The sequence below is a fragment of the Coenobita brevimanus genome, chromosome 97 (assembly GCF_032717465.1).
Source record: "Coenobita brevimanus isolate Jiangsu-jjx chromosome 97, ASM3271746v2, whole genome shotgun sequence".
Lineage (NCBI taxonomy): Eukaryota > Metazoa > Arthropoda > Malacostraca > Decapoda > Coenobitidae > Coenobita > Coenobita brevimanus.
Genome location: NC_137050.1, coordinates 1300223 through 1321416, shown reverse-complemented (window position 1 = coordinate 1321416; position 21194 = coordinate 1300223). Strand labels below are relative to the sequence as shown.

Genomic DNA, 21194 nt, shown 5'->3' with positions numbered 1-21194 from the left:
GGTGACAGAACTATGCCCCCTTTCCTACCCCACAGTGGCGCCGTCCAGCATCAGCGTGTCTGGGGGCGCCGACGGAGGCACGGTGGAGGCGAGGGAGGGGCGGGAGGTGACCCTGGAGTGTGTGGTGAGGGGGGCCCGACCTCCACCCAGCGTGGCGTGGTACAGGAATGGCATCAAGTTCCCCTCAGGTTAGTTTAGTAGTCGTTTTGTTTTCATTTTCATCTAACGGAACTGAGTCACTCCCACAACTTGAATACTGAGTCGTAGTGACATGAAATACGATGAGCCATAGTTAGAAGGCAGGCATGAAAATCTCCTTGATTATCAGCCAAGTTAGACTTCCAATCTGAATACCTTCGGCCACCGCTTGAACTGAAATCGCAGGCAGAAGAGGTGGGGGAAACTTGGGATGTATGGAGCAACATATTTAACTCTGTGCTTGTTAATGCTAACCTTGAAAAAAAACGTATATAATTATGTGTGTGTGTGTGTGTGTGTGTGTGTGTGTGTGTGTGTGTGTGTGTGTGTGTGTGTGTGTCAGTCAGATATAAAGAAGTCAAACACAATATATTATTTCCCCTGTATATGTCTTTTTGTCAGAAAAACATAGGGAGGAGGTGATGATGTCTGTAGAGGGGAAGCGATGGGATGTGAGAAGTCGTCTGGTGGTGGTGGCAAAGGCAGAGGACCACAACCAACTGTACTCCTGTCGCGCCCTTCACCCCGCCCTCAAGCACTCGCCCACTACACTCGTCGCCTCCCTCACCCTTCTCGTTCTGCGTGAGTATCCATGACCCTTCTCTCACCCACCTTACTTATCCGTGACAGTCTTTTCTGAATCTTCTATAAACAAGATAGAAAAAGTTGTCTTCATTGATGGCTGGTAAAATAATCGCTGAGTTTGTTACGGCAGACCTAGTGATGCCATTACACTCCTTCATCTTTGTTTATTAAAAAAAAAAAAAAATGTGTTGTTTTCTCGCTTATTGTGTGCCAGACATAAAATCCACTAAAACCATCGTCTTGAGAAATCACTGTGTGAAATGGCTCTCTTTTGTTTGTAGGTTGTTTTAATAGCTGCATCGAAATCCAGTACAGTATAATCCATATGGACTCATTCAGTGCTCACTTCCTTGGAGCTTGTCTAATGAACACTCTTTAGCATTGCAAGATACACTTTGATCAGCACAGGGTCTCCACTCTTGTTTTACGCTTCTTTTACTCTCATTATTGGACGTCCTTGACTTACACCATAAAGTATCGTCAACAAAGGTTCTCCACTTTTATACAACTTTTTTGTTTCTCTCATTAGGAGCTCCTGACCTACGTGAAACACTTTGATCATCTCTTGTATTCCACTTCTTTGACTCTCATTATTGGACGATCCTGACCTACACGATATTCTTTCATCTTCCCCTAGACGCCCCCAGGCCGCCCCTCATCAGGGGTTACGTGACGGGAGAGGCCTTGAAGGAGGGCGAGCGGCGGGTCCTAACATGTCTGGTGTTGGGAGGCAACCCTCGGCCATGGGTCACATGGTACCGACATGGCCGACCCCTCAACCCCTCCTCCATGCTCCAGTCCCCCTCCCTCACCCCACTGCCGGTGGCGGAGGGGGCGGGAGAGGGGGAGGAAGGGGTGAGGGTTGAGCAGAGGGTGATAGCTGCTAGGGAGGAGGACGGAGCGGTGTATGAGTGTCGAGTGACCAGCCCTCATCTTCAGACCCCTCTCACTTCTAACGTCACTCTCACTGTCCACTGTGAGTCACTGTTCTCATTTCACTTTGCCCACACTCCATCTTAAATCCTGATGTGTAACAAAAGATTAACACTGTAATATGATGCTAGTCATATAGAAATACTTGAGAAATAAAGTAGAATCATAATACTGCCTTTGTCTGGCATAAACTAAGAGAAATGAGCTGCAAAAAGACGAAAATCTGAGCCAGGTTATGCTGAAAGAACTATAAGAAAGTGTGTGAAAAGTCTTACTAATTATCAACACTGAGGTCTAGTTCTGTAATTCACAAAGGTTAGCTACAGTAAAGTGCTTTCAGAGATGTAATACCTGGTAGTCTACGTTATTATCTTCGTTTCCTGACACATGGGACAAGTAGAATTAACTACAAACGCAAAAGCTACAATTCGTAAGCGGGTGGTCATCGGACTGAAATAGTTAACTGTGTAGCAAGCCTGTTTCACCTGACATAGGCGCCCTTTATGTGCTTGCAGACGCCCCGACGCGTGTGGAGGTGAGTGGTGCGACGCTAGTGGTGGCGGGGGAGCGATTGCACCTCATGTGCACCACCTCAAGGGCCAACCCTCCACCCATCATCACATGGACTCTACAAGGTAACACACTGCAATTTACAGAAGCAGGTGTCCACTAGTGCATGGCATTTTTTTAAATTTGTACAATAGTTGATGATTTTGTTGCACTTGATATAGCCTTTGCTTCCTCCTTCACTACCAGGGTCCTCTCTGTTATTGAATAAAATCATTGTCAACAAACAAAAATGAAGCAGGGCAGGCATGATCGTAGTGAGGGGAGAGAGGCGTAAGTCAAGCAAACATCAAGGTGAAAGAATTAAATATGAATCATTAATCATCACCCCGACATCTTCCCCTCCTACCCTCCAGGCGCAGATGTGGGCAGTGGTGAGAGTGTGGTGCAGCAGGACGAGGGCGGCGGCTGGGTGAGCACATCGACCCTCTCACACCTACTGCCGGGGTCCATGAAGCAGCATCAGGCCACGGTACAGTGTAGGGCAGAACACCCCGCCCTACACCAACCTCTCTCCGCCAACTGGACGCTTGATATTGTCAGTAAGTCCACTCACTGTTGCTGTTATGGTAGGGCTATTACTGTTACTCCTTTTGTTAGCTGTACTATTAGCAACGCCAGTAAGTCACACACTGTTACTGTTATTCTTTCCTTTAACTGAACATTCAATAATATTAGTAAGTCCACCCTCTGTTCCTGTCATTTCATTTTTCTTTTCTATTGTGTAAGTGTCATGCTGATAGACGACTGACCCACCATAAACGCGGTGAAAAAGACTGGTAAAACTAAGTGCCTGTGTTGTAAGTGTTATATATTACTTCTTTTATACTCACCTCTTCTTCCATTTCTTGATATTTAAGCACGGGAGGTTTTTCAGTGACAAGTTAATTGGTCTAGCGATAGCGAGAGTAGGACTGATAAATTTGCGAGACAGTGAGTGGATAGGAATTGCCATGGCTGGATGGAAACACGTCATGCGTTTTGGTTAGAATGAACACCTGAGTCCAACAGTACCACAGGAAGTTAATCAGTCAGTCAGTAGGTTTATAGTGTTAGTATGCTTTATAACTTCTGTGGAGAGCCGCCATTAGGTGACCAAGGCCGACACATGCAATCATGTTGGAGCCCTCAAAAACGAAACGAAGCGAAGTATCTTACACACACACACACACACACACACACACACACACACACTCACAAAGCACATCCAATTTCTACACCTTTCCTCGCCTACGTCTTGATTCAATTTCCCCCGTCCCATACGAGGAGCCTAGGGCCTGAGAGGGACTAGGAAAGGCAAGGTCTATACTCCTTTTATACGGCTGGGACTGTGAGCTGTTGAGGCGGCACTGCAATCTTGTCGTCCCCTCCTGGCCGTCTGTCGTTCGTGGACTTTGATGCAGCTCTGATGGGGTGTGAAGGAAGAATTGGTTGTGTGTGTGTTTGTGTGTGCTAGTGGTGTCTGTGTGTGTGTGTGTGTGTGTGTGTGTGTGTGTGAGAGAGAGAGAGAGAGAGAGCGTGTGTTTATTCTCTCTCTCTCTCTCTCTCTCTCTCTCTCTCTCTCTCTCTCTCTCTCTCTCTCTCTCAGGCACACACACACGTCCACAGCTGCGAATATGTTTGACTAAATGAATGAATGGAATAATATGAAATCCCAAACAGCTGTCATAACAAACTCTGCTATGAATTAAGAACGAGATATAGGTTTATTCAGGGTGTTTTTGTGCCTGTACATTCCGCAATAAATAAATAAATAAATAAATAAATAAAAATAGCGCGCCACTGGATCCTGATGGATATAAAGATCAACAAAATTATCAGACACATGTAGATATTTATTAACTATTTATCCACAATGACAGATTTTCCGGTGTTATTCTTGCTGCCACCAAATGATTTTATTTTCATTTCAGGAGGAACCTCTCGTCATGAAGGGGGATAATAATAATTTTTTCTAAGACCTACTTTACCATAAATTTCCCATCGGTTAAAGAATTTCGTCCAGAGGCAGCACGGATACAGCATAAGTGTCCTCGGGCTGAAGGGTTTTCAACTGGTACCTAAGCCTGGTATACAGCATCTTCCATCGTGCCGTTTTGTGCAATTTCGGCCTGAGAAAATATCAAGGGTAATATTTGCTCTTCACAGCGTAGCCCGTATATTAAAATGCCTCGTCCTATGGTTTGAATATTCTGTGCGGTGATGGGCACAATCCTTTTTTTTTTTCTTTCTTTTTTTTCTTTTTTTTTGGATGTAGAGTCGATAATAAATAATGATGAGAGATGAAACAGTTGCTACTTCATTGAATGGTGAAGAAAAAATAGGTAAAACAATAATATTAGAGGAAATAACCCCGTGCATTAGGAAACGTAATTATTTAGTATATCCTCGTTGCTTCCAGACATTATTATTCATGTAGAAACGATCTACCTTACTGAGCGAGTTAATGAAGGCTATATATGACCTTTATACCTCGAAAACTCTATTATATGAAGAACAAAAATCGCCTGGATACAGTAAGAATAAGATCTAAAAGATTTCATTGAGCAGCAGGGATTAAAAATATATGATACCAGTAGAGTGTGAATTGCTAGAACAGGTCCGTGATTACGTGGACTGACAGAATGAAAATGCAGACTTGAAATCAGTTAAAAAAAAAAAAAGAAAGAAAAAAAAGGGCAAAGAGGTGGAAGGTAAAGGTTAGAATTCATAGAGATTCCCGCGAGGTGAAAGTCCATTAAGTAGGGTCATGTCACTTGAGAAACAGTGACTGTGGCGGCTGCATTAAAAGGAAGTGGGTCGTGATTCAGGCTGTAAAAACCACGCTAGTCCTGCCTCCCCGCTGCCGACCTCCTGACCATGAGATGACGATGATGGTCTTGGCTGAACTTGCTTTTATACACAAACATACTATTATATTTTTTTAACATTTACACACCGACTGGCCCTTTTTACGAGAGTGCGGTATTATTATAACATTTCAAGCAATCTTTTTTTCAACATTTATGTAGTATAGTTTACATACACTTACACCAAAAACAAACAGAGCTGTAGAAAAAATTAGGAACCGGTGATATAATTATTGAATTACAGTAAATACTCTGACTTGTTGCAGATTTCTATGGGACACTTTCTGGCAAACTAAGTGCATGTTTAAAAATTGCTTAGCATGGTACTGATTTTCCGCACTGAGATGTGAACCCCTCATTTAGTACCATCTAACCCTATAATTCTTTAAATCGAATAATAACATCTGTAGCAACAAGAAAAAAATATAAAAAAAGGGCACCGCATTGAGGGGGTTAAAGAACAAAGCGAGGAATTTGTGTTGGACCTTCCTGGGCGACAGTTTCATGACTCAGCTCACGGGTCGAGGGGCAATCTGTTCCGGGGGGAGGAGAGGAAACGCAAAAGAGGAGGAATGAGAGAGTTGGGGGTGGAAAAGAGAAGGAAGAAGAGGAGAGTGGAAACGAAATGGAAAGAAAGGAAGGAGTGGAGAAGAGGAGAAAGTAAAAAAGAGTTGAAAAATGAAGGCAGGGATAGAAAAGAGAGGAAAAGAGAAAGAAAGACGCGAGCCAAAATAAGGAGACAGAGAGGAAGGAGTGGAAATGAGAAGGAAAATGAGGGAAGCGAATGGAAAAGAGGAAAAGAAAGGAGAAGAAAGAGTGGAAAAAAGGAGAAGAAAGAGGGAAGGAGGAAGTGGAAAAAGGAAACTCTTCTTCAGAGATGAAAAGGGGAACAGGAAGATGGAAGCGGGAAAGGAGAGAAGGAAACAAGGAAGAAGATTAAAGAAAGTGAATATCTTAAGAGCGGCGCCTTCAACAGAGAGAGAGAGAGAGAGAGATGGGGAGGCCGATCTCTAAAGTGGTGTGGATTAGAAGCCAATGGTAAGGGGGAAGGGGGGAGAATAGAGTGGAGAGAGAAGACAAGAGGGGAGGAGATGATAGTGAGAGGGGGAGAGGGTGAAGAGAATGGGGAGGAGGAAAAGGAAGAAATGGGAGAGTTGTTGGTAAGTGGGAGAGGGGAGAAGGATAAATAGAGGGAGTGGGAGAGAAGAGAAGGGAGAGAGTGATAGTGGGGCGGAGTAGAAGAGAATGAAAAGGAGAGATATGGGAAAGGATGGGGCAAGGTGGGGGGAGAAAATAAAGGAAGGAGATTTAGGAGGGGAAGAAGTAAGGTGGGAGGATAACGGAGGGGGAGAGGGGAGGAAGGAGGAGAGGAAGCAGTAGCGAAGAAGAGAATGAAGGGTAGATAGTGAACTGAGGGAGGGAGGGAGTGGATGGGGCAAACAGGTCAGGGGTTGTGGGGTTTAGCATGATATATACCACTCCACTCGCAAGACAGGAAGGGATAGGTGGGAAGAGCCGGAGTCCTGAGGTGAATATATAAATGTATTGAGATGTTAGCCTGACCCTCTGGAAAATGGCGCTTATGCTTTTGTACATAATAGCAGTCTTGGAATTAGATGTCATTTGTAGAAGTTCCTTAAAATTCACTGCAGGTACGTCATTTACTATTAATATTTGTGTTGTTTCTGTATCTCATTCTGTCAGCTTTTGTGTGTGTGTGTGTGTGTGTGTGTGTGTTGCTCTCTGGACCCTGTTTCACCCCATCTTGAGCTGGGAAATGAAGTCAAGGTGATGATGATTGCAACCACTTCTACCACTCTAAGGTTTTGTGAGTATATATCGACCACAGTCTGACTACGGTGGTGGGATCCCATATGCCCGACTTGCCTATGTCCCTATCAAAAATTCAAAATATATACTGTATATACGAGGGCTGCCTGGGCTAGCTGGCCAGACCACGGCCTTACACTCATAAAATATTCACTCACTTCCTTTCTTCTCTGTTTTTTTCTGGAGGAGAAAGAGAAATGAAATATTCACCTAAGGCCATCCTTATACCGCCTAAGCAATACATCAAGGTTTCTAGTTCATTTTATCTTTTCATTATCTCTCCCTCTTATTTATTTTATTTTAGCTACATATATGTGTAAATCCTTCAAGTTTTCAAGCGGCCGGTCAATGTGGTTCTTCTCCTATGTGTCCTGATTATTCGTACTCGTCAGTAAGTAGGACCTGAGGGCTGATGCTCAGGCGCCCGTGTAACAATAACTATTTCTGTTATTGTTATAGTTACTATGATTACTTATTCAATTACTGGTAGTAGTAGAGTTATCATTATTATTGTTAGGTTTGCTGCTCTATTCCTGTCTCTGCCGTCAATATTACTCTTAATACTGCTATCACGACACAACTACATCACCTTTTACTTTCCCTGTCAGTGCTTTTCTTATCGCCATTGCCATTACTGTGACAGCATATCACAATAGCCACTCAGCAACAACAACAGCAACTACTTCTACTTCTACTACTACTACTACTGCTACTACTACTACTACTACTACTACCACTGCTACTACTACTACTACTACCACTACTACTACTACTACCACTGGTACTACTACTACTACTACTACATCACCCAAATTACCACCACCACAACAACTACTCCTACTACTACTCCTGCCCCCGTCGGTGGTGTCAGAGCGACCCGGAGTGCCAGTGCTGGTGAGCGAGAGGCGGTGGGGGGGCGGCGAAGGGGGGTTCGGCGGAGGAGGGGGGTCGGAGGTGGTGGCCGGCACTACCCTGGTCTTCGTCTGCACCACCGAGGGAGGAAGACCATCGCCCGCCGTCACGTGGGTACTTATAGCTCCTCACTCTTTGTTGGCACCTCTCTCACCTCTCTCTCTCTCTCTCTCTCTCTCTCTCGTATTTCCGGTACTCATTCCTGCAGTCGTCATTCTTATATTTTTACATTCATTCTGTTTCCCTCCATATCATTCTTTCTTCTTTTTTCTACACTCTTCACTCCTCGTTTGTGTTCCCGTCTGCTTTTACGCCTTCACATCATTCTTTCTTTCCGCCTGCTCTCACATTCTTTTTCTTCCTTGTATTCTCACCACACATGCTTTTAGTTCTCATCACTCCATTCCTCCCCTTAAAACATTCCATCTTTTACCCTACCACTAACTATTACTGTTCTGTGATCCTTACATTCATTGCCAATCTTGCATTTATTTTTCTCTCTTACAGTTCCCCTTATCCACTACTCAGTCTTATATTTTTTTTCTCTTACAGTCAGCCTTGCCCACTTCCCAGTCCATGTCGTGCGCCTCGCCTTCTGCACCACCTTTCCACTCTTCCTGTCTTGCATCCAAATAGTAGCTTCACTCCAGGAAATGTATCCTGTCTCGTCACGTCTTGCACTTGGGATCACTATGTTCTAACTATTTTTCCCATTTCTTGCTTTAAAGTTTGCCGTTTTCGTAAATCAACAACTGTTTTTTCATTTTTTCCCTGTCCTTACGGTTGGTTTTCCTATTTCGCGCCTGTCTTCTTTCGTGTCTGTCTGTTACTGTCTATTTTATTCATAGTTTGTCTCTCAGTATATGTTGCAATTTCTGTTCCTTTTTCACTGTTTTTTTTTTCCCCTTGTCTACTGACGATTGGCTCTCCCTTTTACGTCTGTTCTTTAACGTCTTTTATTTATATTGCTAATTGGTCAGTTTCCTCTATATATTGACCTTTCCGTATATCAGCCTCTCTCTCTCTCTCTCTCTCTCTGCTGTCAAGATTGGCTCTCTCCTTTCAAGCCTGGTACTTATCGCCTTATAAATATATCCCAAAATGGTCTTCTTTCTATATAATTTTCTCACATTAGCGTCCCCCATCCCCCTCCTCTTTTTTTCTTTTTCTTACTATTTGTTTCCTGTCCTCGCTGTTGGCTGTCTCCTCTCTCACGACTGTCACTTAACGTTCTCTGTTTGTTTCCCTAACTTCCTGCTCAGTTTCTTTTTCTCGGAGTGGTAAAAATATTTGTTGATTCTTTTCGTCTCTTTCATGCTGAGAGTAAGTGCTCTCTCTCTCTCTCTCTCTCTCTCTCTCTCTCTCTCTCTCTCTCTCTCTCTCTCTCTCTCTCTCTCTCTCTCTCTCTCTCTCTCTCTCTCTCTCTCTCTCTCTCTTATCAGGAACTACTATACAGTCTTCTTCTCTTGCTAGCCATTTACAACATTTACTGAAATTTTCCTATCACGTCTAGTTCGCTTTCCCAAATATTCAGGGACTTATTCTCCCTTTTAACCAGCCCTATTCATCTGCCTTCTTAAGTGCTTGAACCTCAGGTGTTTTGCAGAGAAATGAACCGATAGGGAAGAAGTGCTATATTCTTCTCACCTTAACTTGACCTAGATTTTCGTCCATTTGCATATTATTTTGAAGATGTCAGAGGCAGGATAAGATGATGCTACGGCCGCACACATCCTTTCCATAGTACTTCTTCCTGACAAGCATCATATTCTAGTGTTCATTTATTTTTACAGCTCAGCATTCAGGATGGAGAGATGTCAGTTTTAGGCCAAGTCAGAGTGAAAAGAGTATAGTTAGCCTCCTAAGATGACGAGAACCAGGTCCCTTTTTCAATGTAGTGAAGGTTTGTCTGTGCGTCTGTGCGGCAGGCTGGACAAGGACGGGGTAGACCTGGGGGCGGTGGTGTCAGAGGGCGGGGCGGTGACGGTGGCGAAGGCCGAGGTGAACGTAGAGGCGGGGGACAACGGGGCCGTGGTGAGATGTAGGGTGACATCCCCCGCCACGCCAACTCCACTCACTGCCACATACACTATACGCCTCAGCTGTAAGTGGATGAACATTTCTCTTCACCTCGTCAGACCTGGTGTGTGTGGAGGGGAGGGTGTCTGCCTGTGTGTGTGTGTGTGTGTGTGTGTGTGTGTGTGTGTGTGTGTGTGTGTGTGTGTGTGTGTGTGTATTTATGTATGTATGTATATATGTAGGCCTATGTAACAGCTCTATGCATTCTTTCCACGAGACTGCACAAGCAATAGGATTATACTGATTGTATCCGGATACAACTAACCATTTTCAAAACAATATCCTGCATGCATCTAAATCCCTCCAGTCATTGTTAGTATCCCCTCCCCCCATCTCAGTAATGTTTCAATGATAAATGATTTTGTAAATACTGCTCTCTATGTGCGTCTGTCGGGGTGTGACGCCACTAAACACACACACACACACACACACACACACACACACACACACACACACACACACACACACACACACATACAAATAGACAAATCGATAACTAGGCAGATAAACAGAAGGAGATATTATGAAAGCCACACAGAAGAAAAAGACAGACATAGACAGACTAATACACTGAGAAGCAAACAAATCAAAACGTACATAGACAGAGCTGGATAGATTTTAAGGAAGCCAAACAGACAGAGAAACAGTCGGGGAAACAGGCTAATACTGCACACGAAACACTAAACCCGTTCTGACGACGTGAAATAATTAGGGGAGCAAAGTTCTAATGGCACTGTTTATGGCACTTAAGAAAGACAAACAGAGGGGGAGGAACAACGGATGTCAAGATTCAGATATTATGCAGGCAACACTAAACTCTTTCTTGCAGCATGAAATAATTACGAGTGCAAAGTTCTGATGGTGTTGTTCGCTGACTGAAAATTCCCGCTGACCCCGTTCATTTGCCCTAAAAATTCCCAAAGTGACCTCAGAGTATAGGGCCGATGTTGGCAAAGAGTCTTTATCAAACTTATCTGGCCCTCCGCTGCGAAGTTTTTATGTGACACCCATTTCAGTCGGGAGAGCGTGGGTCGTGGGGGGAAAGAGATTTACCCTTTCGATTTCCTAGGAGATTGGTTGGTCTTTGAAGAATCGTCTTGTGAACGAGAAATTCTTTGAGCTAAAAAAAAATCGCTGGACATTCTTTGAGCTGAATATTATCGTCTGGTGTAAGATAGAATTTTGCTGAGCTAAAGAAAAAAAAAAAGTCGAACCGTCTGGTGCAAGTTAGAGATCCTTTGAAGTGAAAATTATCGTGTGGTGTGAGTCTTTGAGCTAAAAAATTGTCCTATGCTAGCCACACATTCTCTGAGCTGAATATAAATCGTCTGGTGAGAGCTAGAGAATAGAACTGAATTCACATCGTCTGGTGATCTCCAAGGAAAAGATAAAACCTTTGTATCGGTAAGTGTACTCGTCCCGGTAAGTTTAGGAGGGCAGCTAAATAGTGAAAGGGTTAATGAAGGCTATATCCCACCCGTAGTCTCTCCTTTGCTAAATAAAATAGTATAGAACATACCGAAAGCAAAATATACAGTACTCGAGAACTGTAAGGTGAAAGGGGTAAAATAATCAACTTCCCATTTTGCTACACAGAGGTTGCGACACAAGGTTGTATTCCATGTTGTATGACGGGCTCTGATTACCCCATTTAGCCCTGTCCACGTACCCTGGCACCCCTGAAGTAACACCAGTTTCCTCTCTCAGCCTGGAATATCGTTCGTTATACCAGCTTGAGCTAACTTTTCCCACACATTTTCCTCGCCTCGTTATCATAATACAATTCGTTTTCGGGTGAACAGTTGAGTTACATTGCAAGTTACGTGAAAGTATTAAATTATGCAAACAAGGGAAACCATTTAAGTAATAAGTGTTTCCTCTATGATCACAACAACTAATTATTCAATCCAAGGACGTCTTATTTTAGCTATACTTGTCTGTCTCGAACTTATTCATGCCTATCCCTAACTTATTCATGCCTATCGCTAACTTACTCTTGTCTCATGCCTAACTTTTCTTCCTTTATCCCTAACTTACTCTTGCTTTATCTTCCTCGTTCATCCATTACCCTTTCCAGGCACACAACTTAGATATTTTTCGCTCCAAGAAGGCCTCATGTACTGAAGGGGATACTGAAGGCTCTATCTAACCCCTCGAAGTCGAAAAATCTCTGAAATTGATAAGATATTTTTTTACAGATATCGAAAACAAAAATGCAAATATTCCTTCGTAGTGAAATGCTGAATATTAAACTTGATATGTTAGTGTAAGAACATTTTCACTGATGCACTAAATTTTATGTCAAGAGAGCTATTTCACCGATTTTTTCTCGCCTGAGGAGATACTCACGACCATTATACGATTACGTAGCAAATTTAATGTCTCTCCCCCTCCTTCCCTCTTCCCCCCTCTCTCTCTCTCTCTCTCTGTCTCTCTCTCTCTCACACACACACACACACACACACACACACACACACACACACACACACACACACACACACACACACACACACACACACACACACACACATTTTCTTTTTCTTTCCCCGACTCATTCAGTTTCACTTCATCCCTCTCATTTCGCACATGAAACCGGGGTAATTTTTTTCCTTCCCAAATGTGATATCTCTGAGGCATTTATAACCCTCTCATGGTCGAGGCAACTCTAGTATTTCAGGTAAACGTACAAATGATTGTAGTCAATTGAGAGTAAATAATAGAAGTAGGTGATCCGGAGTGTTAATACTGGAATTCTTACCTCTCTCAAGGTCGGGAAAAATCTAGTATGTATTCAAGCTACCGTCAGAAGATTTCATTCAGTCCAGGGTGAGTTGATGGAAGTGTGAGAGTGTGAATATCTAAACACTCTTCCCTGCGAGATCTCCAAGCATGATAACTCTGCGGCTTTGAAACGTCCCAAAATTATCTCCGTCAGTTCTCCAAGTTTGATATCACTAAAGCTTTATAAGATATTGAAATTCGTCCTCCATACTTGATATCTCTCAGACTTTATAGCTTCGTGAAATTGTCTCTCCAGGCTTGATAACTCTGAGGCTTTATTACATCGAAAACTCTTCCCTTAAGCTTTTATATCTTTCAGGCTTTATGTAATGAAATCTGTCCTCCAGGCTTCATAACTCCAAAGCTTTATAAAATCATGAATTGTTTCCTCCAAGCTTTATATATCTTAGGCTTTATATCCTACTAAAATTCTTTCTGATACCTCTGAAGCTTTATAACACCCTGAAATTCTTCTCCTGCCAATTTTCCAAGCCTGATATCTCCGAGCCGTTCTATGCTATCCGCTTCTTCGTCGGTCTTCCTGCTCTGTGCCGCGAGAAATATGATCCCAGCAGAAATATCCGGCACCAGCACAAGTTATGAGCCTTACTTCCCACTGTGTCCATTGTCCCCTCGCTCCCCTCTCTACCCTCTCATTTCTCCCCTCCCCTCCCCTACCCTACCTCCTTGTCCCCCACCGTCCCGTCCACTTTCTCTTTCCAGTGTTATTGCTGCCTCCTCATCCCCCCTAACCCCCTGCCTTCTGCCCATCCCCCTTTACCCTCCTTTCCTCCTTATCCCTACCCCCAATACCCTTCCCTTCACCTTCCCCGTTACCCTCTACCTTCCCCTCCATATTGCCCCCACCCTATTTTACCCTCCCCTCCACCATCCCAATTACCCTCTACCTTCCCCTCCACCTTCCCCCACCCTCTCCTACTCCGTACCCATTCTGCCTTCCTCATCACATCCTCCCGTTCACTCACTATCCCTTCACTTCCCCCCATCCCTCCCTTCGCTTTCCCTCCATCCTTTCTTTCACTTTCCTCCCATCGCCATCCTCCTCTCCACATTCCTCTGCCGTGAAATTTCTCCCTATCCGACACCACTCACGGCTGTTCCTGGCTCAGATTTTCCTTCCTCAGAGTGACTTGTACACAACACAGGTGCTGGACAGTCGAGTTCTTTAGCTGGTGGATATTAGGAAGTTTTACCTTTTATCTGTTATCACAGCATCGTGTTGTATAAATGAGTGATATTGTTACACATTTCTCTCTCTCTCTCTCTCTCTCTCTCTCTCTCTCTCTCTCTCACACACACACACACACACACACACACACACACACACACACACACACACACACACACACACACACACACACACACACACACACACACACACCACAACCCCCCATAGACACACCACAACCCCTCCACAACAAACCACAACCTCCCCCACACACCCCCACACCCACACACACAACCCCCCCCTCAAACACACACATTCTGGAAGGAAGAGGAGACAAACTGAAACTTAAATCACCAAAGAAGTGAGAGGTATGTTTGTTAAAGAACATATCTGAGTTCTTATACCAGTGCAACTTAATAAATCATCACATATTATAACTCTGTTGTGCTCCTCTCAGTCCCTGCCAGTGAGGTGCGGGCGTGGGTGAATCCTGAAGTTGTGGAGGAGGGCCAGACCGCCACCCTCACCTGCCAGACCTCCTCCAGCAGACCTCCAGCCCTCATCACCTGGCACTCTGGAGGCCTGGCACTCGAGGGGGCCACCACCACACACACCCAGGCGCCCTTTGGTGGCACGCACACTAGGTAAGGGTATGTGGCACTGTGATTTAGGTATACTGTAAGAGCACATCAGGTAAGAGTATGTGGCACTCTGGTTTAGATATGCTGCAGGTAGTTATCGAATGTTCACCTCAATGTGGCGGAGATTTTCGTCCTACTTCAGCTTATTTCGCGTAGTTCAGTGGCAGAATATGATAGTATGTGGATCTACAGTCGCTCCATGGGACATCTTCGTGACTTACACCAAATTTTGGAGTGTTAGTCTCTTGTTATAGTTCACCATTCAAGATACAGGACGGCAGTTTTAGATAAAGTTAACAGATTATACAAGTATTTTGAAGTGGGCTTAGAAGGAAAAAGATAATAGAATACGGATTGAGATGAAAGTAGCTAGGAATATTGTCAGGTACAGTAAGCTCGCAAAACCTAGTGAAAATATAAATTCTTTTATTACCCAACTTTGCTGGGTAGGCGGCTTTGACTACCGTAGTGGGAGAAATACCGAAAAATCACATTGAAACGATAAGCGAGCCAAGGAAACTTATTTTAGTATTAGAAATATAAACAGTTTTCCAGACATAAACAACTATGGAAATTTTCCGAATCTTCAGAATGTTTCTCTCTGAATATATCTGCGGTACCACATTGTGACGGAAAAACTTTATGTCAGTGCTGAGTTAGTTTTGCCTTGTTATCCCGACTTTGGCTGGGGAGAGAGATGAATGACGTTGTTCTGATATCCTGCTTGAATATTACGAGGATTTACAGGTGGTCCTCGTTATAGGGGATGTGTTGCAAAGATACAGTTTTTAACCTATATTTGGTGCTGTAGATTGGGGGAACTCTCAAATCAGTTTTATTGATTCATACAACAGTCTCCTTGTATTCTGCATGGTATGTTTCCTTTCTGCTCATATATTGCGATGCTTCCACCCCCCGCCTCCACTCTCTCTCTCTCTCTCTCTCTCTCTCTCTCTCTCTCTCTCTCACACACACACACACACACACATACAACCTCTTGTCCTCTCTCACTTGTCACTTGAAACTCTCCTTCCTCTTCTAGCAGGGACATTTCTCCACCTCTCTCCTTGCCTCATTTGCAGTCAGAAGAGCCTTTCCGTCTCCTTCACTGCTCATTTCAGCTCCTCTCCCCTTCCTTCCATCGTTCTAACTCTTCACCACACTTCGCTGCATTTCCATCACTTCCTCTTCTCACGTCGTACCCCCTTCACCTTCCCTCGGCTGTCAACAAACCATTTATATATGTATCAAGGTCCAAGACTCCTTTCACCCCACTCGACCGCCCCCTCGCTCCATCTCGCCCTCTGTTTTGGCAGCGATTAATGATTCGAGAGTTCGCCAGCTCCTGATGCACTAGGAGCTTGGGAGGAGAAGGACTGGGAGGAAGAGAGAGAGATTTGCTGTGTGTGTGTGTGTGTGTGTGTGTGTGTGTGTGTGTGTGTCATTCACCTGATCATCATGTAGTCCTTCCTTGGTTCTCCCGCCCTCCAAGTTCATGGCAAGTCTCACAATATTTCATGTGCTAGGCGCGCTACGCAGAAAATCCTCAAAGCAGACAGTATTATGGCAAGAAAACTGAAAGAAGATTGGGCTTGAAAAATAGATAAGGAGAGAGGAAGAATAATACTAGAATATTAAAATTAAGACAGAGAAAGAGAGGACCAGCACTCTTGAAAGAAACACACAGCAGAAAGAAAAGTGTGAGAGGTGGGCGAGAGAGACACGAGGCACAGCAACAGTAAAGGGAACGAAAAGGGATGAGAGGGAAAAGCAGAGGCAAGATGAGAGAGAGAGGGGGGGGGGTAAGGGGGGGAGGGGGAACGCACAAGGAGACAGAAAGACGAAGAAATATAAAACGAACTTCATGCCAAAATGAAACGAGAATTGAATGCACTAAAAGGTACAAAAAAAGGGTAAAGGAAAAACAAGACCAGAAGAGGAAAAGGAAAAAATTAAGAAAGGAATAGAAAAAGGAAAGAACAAGGGAAACGAACAACAAAGAGACAGAGAAGAATGAAACGAAGGAGACGTAAAAAAAGAGGAAACCAACAAGGAGACAAGAAGAAGAAACTAACAAGAAAAAGGAAAGAAGAACATGAAGGAGACAGAACGAGACGAAGAGACGTAAAACCAACGGCCTGTCAAATAGGAGACGAGACACAGCACCACCAAATGAAGTAAAAAAATAAAGGGGAAAACAGAAGTAAAAGATGAGAGAGAGGAAAACAAAACGAACAAGAAGGGAGCAGACGACAGAAATATATAACTAACACCGTGCTGAATAAGAGACGAAATGTAAACACGCTGAAGGGAACGAAAAGAAGTAATGGAAAGAGCACAAGGAGTTGAGAGGAAGAGCAGCGAACAAGAATGAGAAGGAAGACGAAGAAAAGTGACGTGAACGTTATCCAGATCGTTTTCTTTCTCTTTTTCTTTTCTTTGTCGAAGTGTCGCTGATGGAATTGTTTCTTTTAGGCCAAGGAAACTGACAACGTTTCTCTTTCTTTTATTTTATTCTTGCTATTTTTTTGACGATTTTATTAGCCCTGGGTAGACTTTCCGAATTTGAAGGAGACAGATATAGCCTTCATTAACTTTTCACTAGCTGGCGATCTCTTAAGGTGAAAAAAATAATCTCGTAGCAGCGGGTATAAATTAAATAAGTCATCGGACTGAATAGGTCAACCTCTTCAGCACAGTGACTTTTCTTTTAATCTCTCTCTCTCTCTCTCTCTCTCTCTCTCTCTTTACTAGATTTTTTTTTTTTCAGTCTGGGTGCGAGAACTGCAATAGCGAAGCGGTTAATGGTGTTCTTTTCTTACCCATTCACTTCTGAGACGAATAAAAATAGTCTGGTATACCTTTTTCACCCAAACTTGGCCCAAAATCCAGTCCTTTTCCAGTTTAATTTACGCAGCTCATTGCCAGAAAAAAAAAAAAAAAAATGGCTCTACATCCTTCTAATCTCACTTCTTCGTGACTAGGCTCATATTCAAGTGTTAACCTATTGTTACAACTCAGCATTCAAGAAGGAGAGATAGCAGTTTTAGATCAAGTTAGAGTAAGAAGAGTAAAGATATAGGAATAAACTAAAGAAATAAAAGAAAGGAGAGACGGAGAGACAGCAATTTTAGGCCAGGTTAGAGTGAAAAGAGTATAGCAGTAGGAATAAACTTTAAAAAAAATCCATCTAAACACTAGTGAACCTCCAGTTGTTGTCAGTGATTCATGCATCGCCTCTGATCTCTGGTGGTTTTTCAATATGGCTTTTTCATTTTCGCCCTCTCTTTCCCTGTTGGCCTCCTCTTATTTATTTTTCATACTGGCTTCACTTTCCGATGATCCTGGGGCCAATACAGCAACAACAACAAGTCATAACAACAATAACAGGAACATTTCAGTTTTCACTTTTTGACATCGTGTTTCCATTTTGACTTCATCTTTTCATATTTGTTTTCTCCTTTCACGTTTGGATTCATCTGATGTTCTCTTTCTATTTTGGCATCCTTCATTTTGGATTCTTTTTATATTGAATTCCTCTTTTTATTTTCGATTTCTCTTTTCATTTTGACATCCTCTTCTTATTTTGAATTCCTCTTTTCATTTTGACCTCCCCTTTTCACTTTGGTTTCCTCTTCATTTGACTTCCTCCTCATTATTGTTTCCTTTTTCCATTTTTTAACTTCCACTTTCGCTCTCGGCATCCTTTTTTCATTCTGGATTCCTCTTTTCATTTAAGACCCCCTTTTCCCTTTTCCCTTGTCTTAAATTTTGGTCAGTTGTTTTAATATTGCTGTATCTTGTCACCTTTCTATTCTTTCCCTGATAACGTACAGGTGTCTACTGTTTACATACTTCACAGTTTAATTTCTAATGGAGATCATTATATCCCTTGACTACACACTATCGCCTTGCTTCTTTTCATTTTCCCTCTTGTCTCCCCCTCATAGAAACTTCCTTCTACCATTACTCAAAGATCTAAGCCTCGTATTTCAGCCTTCATTTCTTTTCTGGCCTACTTTTTTCATACCCTCTCATCGTACAAACATTGCCATCCTCCCCCTATCACCCTACAATCATTCTCTGCTCTATCTTATTTTTCTTTCTACTTTTTATTCCCCTTCGGTCGTTTTCCTCCTGTGTCTGCTGTTATGCTTTCTTTTCTAAATCCTACATTCGGTTACCTTTTTCCCTTCTTTCTTTCTTTCAGTTGCTCTCATCTGTTCTAAAATATTCGTTTTGATTCGCAAGTCTGTCAGATCCATATTTCAGTCTGCTATATGTATGCATGTATTTAAGCCTATCTACCCATCTTTATCGATCTGTCTGTCTGTAAATATATTATATGGCTTCCTTTCCGAATTAAATTTTCCATACCCCATCCCCACCCTTTAATACATAGGCATATCGATCTCCTGTGCATATTTCACCACCACTTTTAGCACCTTCCTCTCTTCATAACTCATTCAACATCCAATCTTCTTTTTCCCTCACCTCTCCCTATCTCCCCCACCTCACACACACACAAGCAGCTATGTCATGCATGGTTCAGTATTCCCATAAATCTAGTTTTTTACTTCGCTCGTGGACTCTTCTTTCCATTTTGCCTTACTCTTTCGTGTTCCCTCCTTCTGTTCCTTTCTCACACAGGCAGTTACTCTTTGTATGCTTCACAGGACACTCCCCCCCCCCCCCACTTTCTCTCGCTCTCCCCTAGCACCGCCATTCTTCATCCTGCGTCATTTTTCCATTTCTCCATCCGGGCTCTCTCTCTCTCTCTCTCTCTCTCTCTCTCACACACACACACACACACATACACACACACACACACACACAGGAAGTAGTAGTAGTTGTAGTAGTACCAGTAGTAGTAGTAACAATAGTTGTTGTACCCCTAGGTTCATTATTTTGAAATATGAGCCCAGTGACTACAGGCTGAAGTTGCCCTTCTCCTGCATCCGTCATCCTCCTTTCGGGGGAAAAAGGGCGTTGAGGACGTCTATATAGCCGGGAAAAGGAGCCACTCGGTCATATAGATGCCACCACGCGAAGACCTACTTGTTAAGTAAACACACAGGCACTCCATATTATATAGATGGATAGATAGATAGATAGATAGACATCGCCAACCTCGACACCATGTCTTTGTTCTCTGATTCTCTGTTATTCCTGTCTGGGGTGTCATTTTTCCACTCACCTTCCCCTCCTGTCTCGCTCTCAGGCAAACACTGCTTACATGTTTCACCTGACCCCCCATTATTCTTTGTTCTGCCATGGTTGGGGATGGGATTTTTGTTTTGCGCCCTCTCTGTGTGTGTTCCTTCCTTTTCCTTCCTTTGAAGCTGCATCTCTCTCTCTCTCTCTCTCTCTCTCTCTCTCTCTCTCTCTCTCTCTCCCCCTTTACTATCCTTGCAAATGCAATTTTTCCTGCCTCTCCCTCTCCTGGCTCACCCCGATTCTAATTCATCTTCATACAAAACTAACAGTGTTCAGTAACGCCTCAGCAAAGGGTTTTGTGTGTGTGTGTGTGTGTGTGTGTGTGTGTGTGTGTGTGTGTGTGTGTGTGAGAGAGAGAGAGAGAGAGAGAGAGAGCACTTTTTACCTGTCTCTCGACTTCCCATTCATATTGCATTACTCTTGGTCCTCTCTCTTTCATGCTCACTATCACACACACAGAAGCATAAATTCTTCATAGTTTCACACACACACACACACACACACACACACACACACACACACACACACACACACACACACACACACACACACACACACACACACACACACACACACACACACACACACACACACCTCTGTAACGTTTAGATTATAAGTCTCGCTTAGAAATATGTTTAGGTTAAGCACAACTCAATATTCATGCAATATTCCTGTCAGATTAGTGCCATGTTATATATAGCTCTCCCACTAATTTCCTCCCTTTTCCTACCTTACACTCAGACACTGATATAAGCGCTGAAATAAATTATATATTCTCATACAGAGGCGTCCATGTCGGGTAGAGGTTGCAGTCGTTTCACACACAGGATTTCGGTATGATATATGCGCATAATTCTTCCATTTCAGTTATTTATGGCACTGTGAAACGAGATACGCTATAAACTCTGATATATGGCTCTAATCATCGGTGTACTTTATTGCTCCATAGCGGTATTTCCCCACGAATATTTTGTTTACGTATATGCTGTGTTGGGCCCGTCTGGTATATTCCTTTTACTTTACCTTGGCCTAAAATTGCAATATCTTCATCTTGAATGTTGAGTTGTAAGAAGTGCTGTGGAAAAGATGTAGAGCCGTAGCACTTTTTTTTTTTTTCTGCTATTGAGCAAAATGGAATAAGCTGCACAAGAATGAAATCTGGGACTAGTTGAGTAGACTATAGTTCTTCTTCTTCTTCTTCTTCTTCTTTTTTTTTTTTTTTTTTTTTTTTAAGCCTGTGTTGTCTCAGGAAGCAATCACACGAACTTTTCCCCTCCTGGTCTCCATGTACCCGGGATGTCACAGAATAACATGTTTGTTTTTCAGGTGGTTCCTTGTATTCCTTGCCACAGTTTCTCCCGCCTTCCTCAGTTATGCAACCCACTCTCCTCACCTTGCATGTTTATTCCTTCA

General features: G+C 43.2%; 1 protein-coding gene across 1 annotated transcript in view; it reads left to right on the top strand.

Moving 5' to 3' along the window:
- LOC145413766 (nephrin-like) overlaps positions 1 to 21194 on the top strand; it is a 149305-nt gene that overhangs the window by 33876 nt on the left and 94235 nt on the right. The window contains exons 5-12 of the mRNA XM_080283422.1: positions 36 to 188; positions 601 to 780; positions 1421 to 1759; positions 2232 to 2351; positions 2640 to 2825; positions 7834 to 7984; positions 9803 to 9978; positions 14381 to 14567. Of these exons, the coding sequence (XP_080139548.1) occupies positions 36 to 188; positions 601 to 780; positions 1421 to 1759; positions 2232 to 2351; positions 2640 to 2825; positions 7834 to 7984; positions 9803 to 9978; positions 14381 to 14567 (1492 nt within the window). The remainder of the gene's footprint in view (positions 1 to 35; positions 189 to 600; positions 781 to 1420; positions 1760 to 2231; positions 2352 to 2639; positions 2826 to 7833; positions 7985 to 9802; positions 9979 to 14380; positions 14568 to 21194) is intronic.